The following is a 6,000-nucleotide window of genomic DNA, read 5'->3' on the forward strand; positions in this document are numbered from 1 at the left end:
CAGGCTGTTCATTCATGACAAGGCCATTATTTTTACCTCTGTCCTGTATGATACTACAACTATCGGTTTATTGTGAAATCACATTAGCTCTCTAATCCCGTAACTTTGGATTATAGCCTCACATGATCCTATACGTAGTGATCTCTGCTAGGGCTGTGCAAAGCTTCAGTCTCTGATTCTATTTGGTGGAGATTTGGCCCAATATGGTGGCTGAATCTCCAAATCCGAATCAAATCAGGAGACCTTTTAATCTCTCCGAATTGAATCGGAACCCTCTGAATCAATTCAGAGAGATTTGACAATTTGAACATAGACACAGCTTTAAATGTTGTTTCTACATACCTCAAGGTGCCAGGCGGCTCATGAATGCTGAGATGGGCAGATGGCATGTCCCACGGGAACGCGGGGGGTGGGCCCCCAGTGAGCTCGGCAGTGGACCAGAAGCACTTCCAGTCCACTTCTGGGTCCGCTGAGGAGAGCACAGTGGACCCCTGTAACGGCTCTCCCTCCCCAGCGCCATCTTCCTAGTCATGCACACCTTGTGTGGCGTGCCCTTGGAATTCTTCTGTCCGCTCTAATCTTACCTGCCACGTTTTGTTGGAACTTATTATGAGAGCGGGAGACTGCCTATTCTATTGGGTATGTTGGGATCGCTCCTATAATGGCCTGACCCCTTTTTATTCTAGCTAGGCCTCCCTGTCCAAACCCACCACACAGGGTTTGACTCCGAGGCTCTAGCTTTTCCTTCAAGTGCCTGGAGGCTCATGGACCCCTTTTCTGCTCCCTTCTGGAGCATGGCCCTCTCTGGTCCAGAGGCACGGGCACCAGCCCCACAGCAAAGGGGCCCCTGGTTCAAAACCAGGAGTGACCTGCCAGCCCTGACAACAAACACAAAAAAACCCCCTATTATATATATGTATTCTTGCACCCCCCCACCCCCAGGTGCACCAGGCTTCGCTGGCCTTTTTAAGCTCGTCCTTCCAGTGCCGGGGTTAGTCTCGTCCCAAAAGGCTGCACCCTCACTGGTGCCAGGGTCTGTGCCCCCAAAAGGCTGTACCCTCACTGGTGCCGGGGTCTGTGCCCCCAAAAGGCCAGGCCCTGCCCCTTCTGGTCAGCTGACTGCTGACAAGTGTAAGTCACTGGCTCCCTCTGGTTGCCCTAGCAACCAGCACCTGGGCTCCTTCCTCATTGCTCCCAAGAGCAGCAGGCACCTTAGTGCCCTGCTACAAACCCCCTCCCCACGTCCCAGCTCGGCGACTGGTGCCTCCTGTGTCTGGAAGGGAACCCAGGGCTCCCCCATGGCCGTTCATACTTCTGGTCCACTTCTGGATTTCCCGCCAAGCACATAGGGCTCCCCCACCCACATGAGACGCTCCATCCGCCCTAGCATCGCAGCGTTCACAAGTCGCACCTGGTACCTTGAGGTATGTAGAAAAAATATGTAAAGCTGTGTCTATGGCCGAATCGCTGATTCTCCGAGTTAGCATTGAATCTTCAGATTTGGATTTGGCCAAATCGAATCGGGACAGTGATCTGAATCAATTAATCGAATTACTGTCCCCTAACCTCCACTACAGTATATCTTATGTTAAATAACAATTTGGGTACCTTTTTTCTGAGGTGTGTCTAGCAAATTCGAGTACGTGATACTGAGACATGTATTTGGACTTCTACAGAACCCGTTTTAAGATTTAATCTTTAGTGGAGTGTAAGTTCAAACTTTTAGGGCAAAACAACATGTGCTATTAATATGCAGCAATAAACTCTATCACTTATTGCACTGTAGTTTATTGCTTCCAGGTGCCATATTTGAACATGCACCTGGGACTGTAGTACATTGAGCTGGGGCAGAGCAACCTTGGCTGGCAGGAGGCCCAGGGGATCAGCCTGCCAACCCAATCTGCAAGCCTGACCAGCAGCTCCAACCTCAATATGCTACAGAGGGACTGGCTGGGGTATGAGGGTGCTTCAGGGTAGGCTAGCTAGCAGGCAGCCCCCACACTGAAGCACCCTTGTACCCCAGCCACCACCATCAGCATCTACACACGCGAGTAAAAAACTGCCTCAGGATAGTACTTGTCTTTACAAGGTCTCACCTACAGCAAAGTTAATTAGTGTATTCCATCCTAATAGCACCGCATGTGTAGACGCTGAGATGTTTACTGTGGAGCTAATTAGACGACTGCAGTAAACATCTAGTGTAGATGCGCCCACAGAATAACCAAAAAAAGGCACCAACTAAAAGTTTTCCAGTACACAGCATTTCCAGAACCTGGAGTTTCTTGTTTCTAGACATGACATGAAGAAATTGGAACTGTGTTAAAAACTTATTTTCTACTTTCAGCTTGCCCAGATGGATTTTTTGGACTTGACTGCCACCAGGTGTGTGAATGCAAGAATGCTGCCAGCTGCAACCACATTATAGGAACATGCCACTGCCTCCCTGGGTGGGTGGGAGCAAAATGTGATCAATGTACGTATAACACCAAGGCTGCAAGACCCTTTCTTCCTGAAGTCTAAAATATGTTCTTTATTAAATGTACAAGAATCTTACACAATAGAATGATTAGATAAGTCACATTTCTTCCCAAGGATTCCATAAATGGGAGTAATTTTAGGTTTTATTTCCTCTACTTCCATTGAAACATAAAATTGTAAGCATTTTGTTGAATGTCGTATTAGTTTTTAGATAACAGAATCATGTTGTGTAGTATGATCAAGCCTGTTACTTTTTGTGAAGCTGTAAATGGTGAAATATTATATCTTTGTTTCTGGTGGGTCTCATCTAATTACTGATTTTAAAAGTGACAAATTAATAAGCACAATGGTGGAAAAAAATCAAAGCTAGGATTATTTTACTACTTGGACAGGGTAAAATGGTTTCTTTAAAATGGCATTTGCAAAACGATTAGTTTGAAATTTCAAAACTAGCAATACTGAGCTCTCCCACAATCCTGCCGGTTCTGTTTGGTTCTTGGTTTGGTTTTATTTTGGTTTGTTGTCAGTTATGTTTTCTACGTAGGTAGAAATCAGCCCCCAGATCTGGGAGGTAACTAGTTCTTTTCCTTATCTTTCTGGCATGACTTGTAGGCATCACTGAACCTTCTTGTTAGCAGGATTCAATGCAGGTGTTTTCTTTACCTCATTAAATTTTATCCCTTCAAACCTTAAAGGTAAAACCCTGGGTTCCGTTGACTTCAGTGAGACCAGGATTTCACCAAAAACATAATTATTCTACAGCAAAAAGTACTGGAGCTGAGGGGCAGCATCATAAAGGAACCAATTGTTATTGTTTAAGTGGATAGTACAGGTCTCCTCCAACTTACAAATATCATGTTCCTCTCAGTAGAAGATTGGGGTTTAATGCAGACAGGAGGAGGGGAACGATACTCTTGTTAAACTAGTCCCCCTCCTGCTTCTCACTCTCTAGTAACGTTTCCTGTAACCTCTCCAGATGTGCATCCTGATTTGATCAACCTTCATTGCAGCTTCCTGCTACAGTTCCCATGACAGGACTGACCTGGTCCCATATAATACTCCATAGCTCCTCCTGACAGTACTCCACCTCCTTCCTGTAACGTCATCTCCACATCCATGCCCAAACGCAACCATCCCTTCCATCAAAAGGCCTCTCTCAAACTCTCCAAAATCCTGTTCAGACCAGCTCTCTAACTCCAGAAACACAGCTAGGGAACCTTTACCTTGTCAGCCCACCTACTGCTCGTGTACCCCATCGGTTCCAACCCCATCTGCAACCTTAGAACCTTTTCCGCTTAAAAACACCTGGCTGAGCTTTCCACCCTCTGCTTAATGAATTAATTGAAATTTTTCCTTTCAATAGAAGTGGATGTTTCTACCACGTGTCCACAGGGTCTGTAGAATCTAATGCCATTGAATTATATCCATACTGTTTGGGAGCAGAGGTGTTGCTGAGCAGGTGTGATCCTATTTCTTGGTTGCAGTCCATTTACGCTGCCCTTCAAAAGAGGCACAAAGTTAGCAATCTGTCAATGGCGTCCTTGACTGCTCTGAAAAATTGTATTAAATATGGGAAGCTTTGTTCCTACATATTTTATTAAATTCAATTAAGAAATGAAGCCCTTTGTCATAGGCCTTGCATACTCCCACCTCCCGTACTCATATAAGAAAGCAACTATTTATTCTCTTGGACTGCAACCATTAGAGCTTTATGCTATTTTTGATTTATTCTTTACCCTAGTTAAGATGCCAAAACCTTCAAGACTTTTTTTGCTTGCAAGAAAAAAGGTAAGGTTAAATAACAATGCAAAGGGGTAACCTGTTTTTCTCTTAGCTAAACAATGAATCTTCATTTTGATTTTAAGACTGACCACTAATGCCTTGTACTACACGGATGACTTTGCAGGTTTGTCCAAAGGTTGCTAATAAAATGTATGAAAGTGGCCCGTTTCCAAGTAATCTGACCATGGATGACATTGTATTTATATCACAGCCATTATTGAGGGTCTTGGTAATGGGGAACAGGGGTAAGGTTTGGAGAGAACCTAATTTACACAGCCATTGATTTGATCTAAGACTTAATACTGTTAAGAGCTTCTGGCTTAGAGAAGTTCCAGTGTACAAATGAAAAAGCTTTCAAAATTGACAGGAGAGGATGCAGCCTGTCTAGAGAGAACTTGTAAACGTGGAAGGATAAAATGAATGAGTCAATCTTGTTCTTTTACTGTGTAGGGAGCGGGGACCGGCAATGCAATTAGAAAACTGTTCCCACATTGAGTCAAACGTTGGCAGTATTTACAAGCTTCTCTCATGGTTTGAGTTCGTGTATTTCTAGACGTTTAGAAATAATAGAGATAATCCATCCCCCAAGGAGCAAAATGTCTAAGGAATCTGTAAGGAAAAAAGTCAAGTAGTTAATATTGATAACTCCAGGGTCAGTTATTCCTGGCTTCTAATTTGGAGGTAGGCAAGGATATGGGGAGAAACTTAAAGGAATTCAGACTCCCCTACATAAACAGATGATCAGGATTTGCCCCACAATTGATGGCACTATAAGCATGTGTTTGTTTAATGTGTTTGCACACCTGCCACATATAAGGTAATATGATCTGCTTGTCAGTAGGGCTGTGCGAAATGGCACCGTTCCATTTTGACTTGCATTTTGCTGGAACGGCGTTTCGTTTTGAATTCCATTTCGATTTGAAACTGCTGTTCCATTTCATTTCATCAACACAGTTTTGCTGTTTCGACGCTTTTTGACGTTTCGCCCATAGGCTATATAATGCTTGAAACCGCCTCTAACATCATTTCTGGCCTGATCTGGATGAAACGTACAGGAATGGTAGCCCCTTCTGAGAGCATGAAGCCTGCCAAGTTTCAAGGAGACAGGTGCAGGGGTTTGGGGGAAACTGCACCTCAAGCTGCTGACAAGCAAAACTTGTGACATGGGTGACACTGTGTGTGTGTTAAGGCGCAGCAGGGTGAAAACTGCAGTCATCCTAGCCCCTGCTGAGGCCATGAAGCCTGCCAGCTTTCAAGGAGAGAGGTGCAGGGGCTTCTGGGTTCTGGGCCTCTGCATCTCTGGCTGCTGACAGGCAAAACTCGTGACATGGGCGGGTGACACTGTGTGTGTGTTAAGGTGTGCCCTCACTCAACTGACACCAAGGCAGAAAGCAGGGCAGTTCAAACAATGCTGCCTTTTATGCAGTTTTTCCATCCCTCCCCCAGTGTACTGGGATTGGAAGGGACCTCAGGAAAGTATGACAGTCACTGGCCAGCTACACAGCCAATATGAGATCAGTCCTTCCCCCGCTTCTCCCCTCTTCCCCCTCCCTCTCCTTACTTTAGTTTCTGTTTCCCTGCAGGCAGGCCCAGCTTGAGCTTCAAAACTTGAAATATTTTGAAAATTTTGAAACGTTTCCACTTGCCTCATTTTGTTTCAAGGCTGTTTTGAAACTCTCTGCTTCATTTTGATTTTGCTGTTTCGAGCTCGAAACGAGTCAAAACAGCGATGAAACAAAA

The 6,000-nt window shown here is 44.9% G+C and overlaps 1 protein-coding gene across 6 annotated transcripts in view; it reads left to right on the forward strand.

Annotated features, from left to right (window-relative positions):
* LOC109287955 (multiple epidermal growth factor-like domains protein 6) overlaps positions 1 to 6,000 on the forward strand; it is a 360,336-nt gene that overhangs the window by 314,961 nt on the left and 39,375 nt on the right. For all 6 annotated transcript variants that reach the window (XR_002095029.1, XR_002095028.1, XM_019503252.1 and 3 more), the window contains one exon: positions 2,345 to 2,473. Coding sequence is in view for 4 of the 6 variants with exons in the window: in XM_019503252.1 (XP_019358797.1) it covers positions 2,345 to 2,473 (129 nt within the window). In the remaining 2 variants the exon portion in view is untranslated. The remainder of the gene's footprint in view (positions 1 to 2,344; positions 2,474 to 6,000) is intronic.

Source organism: Gavialis gangeticus, unplaced genomic scaffold, assembly GCF_001723915.1.
Source record: "Gavialis gangeticus isolate Ggan-Ray unplaced genomic scaffold, GavGan_comp1, whole genome shotgun sequence".
Taxonomy (NCBI): domain Eukaryota; kingdom Metazoa; phylum Chordata; order Crocodylia; family Gavialidae; genus Gavialis; species Gavialis gangeticus.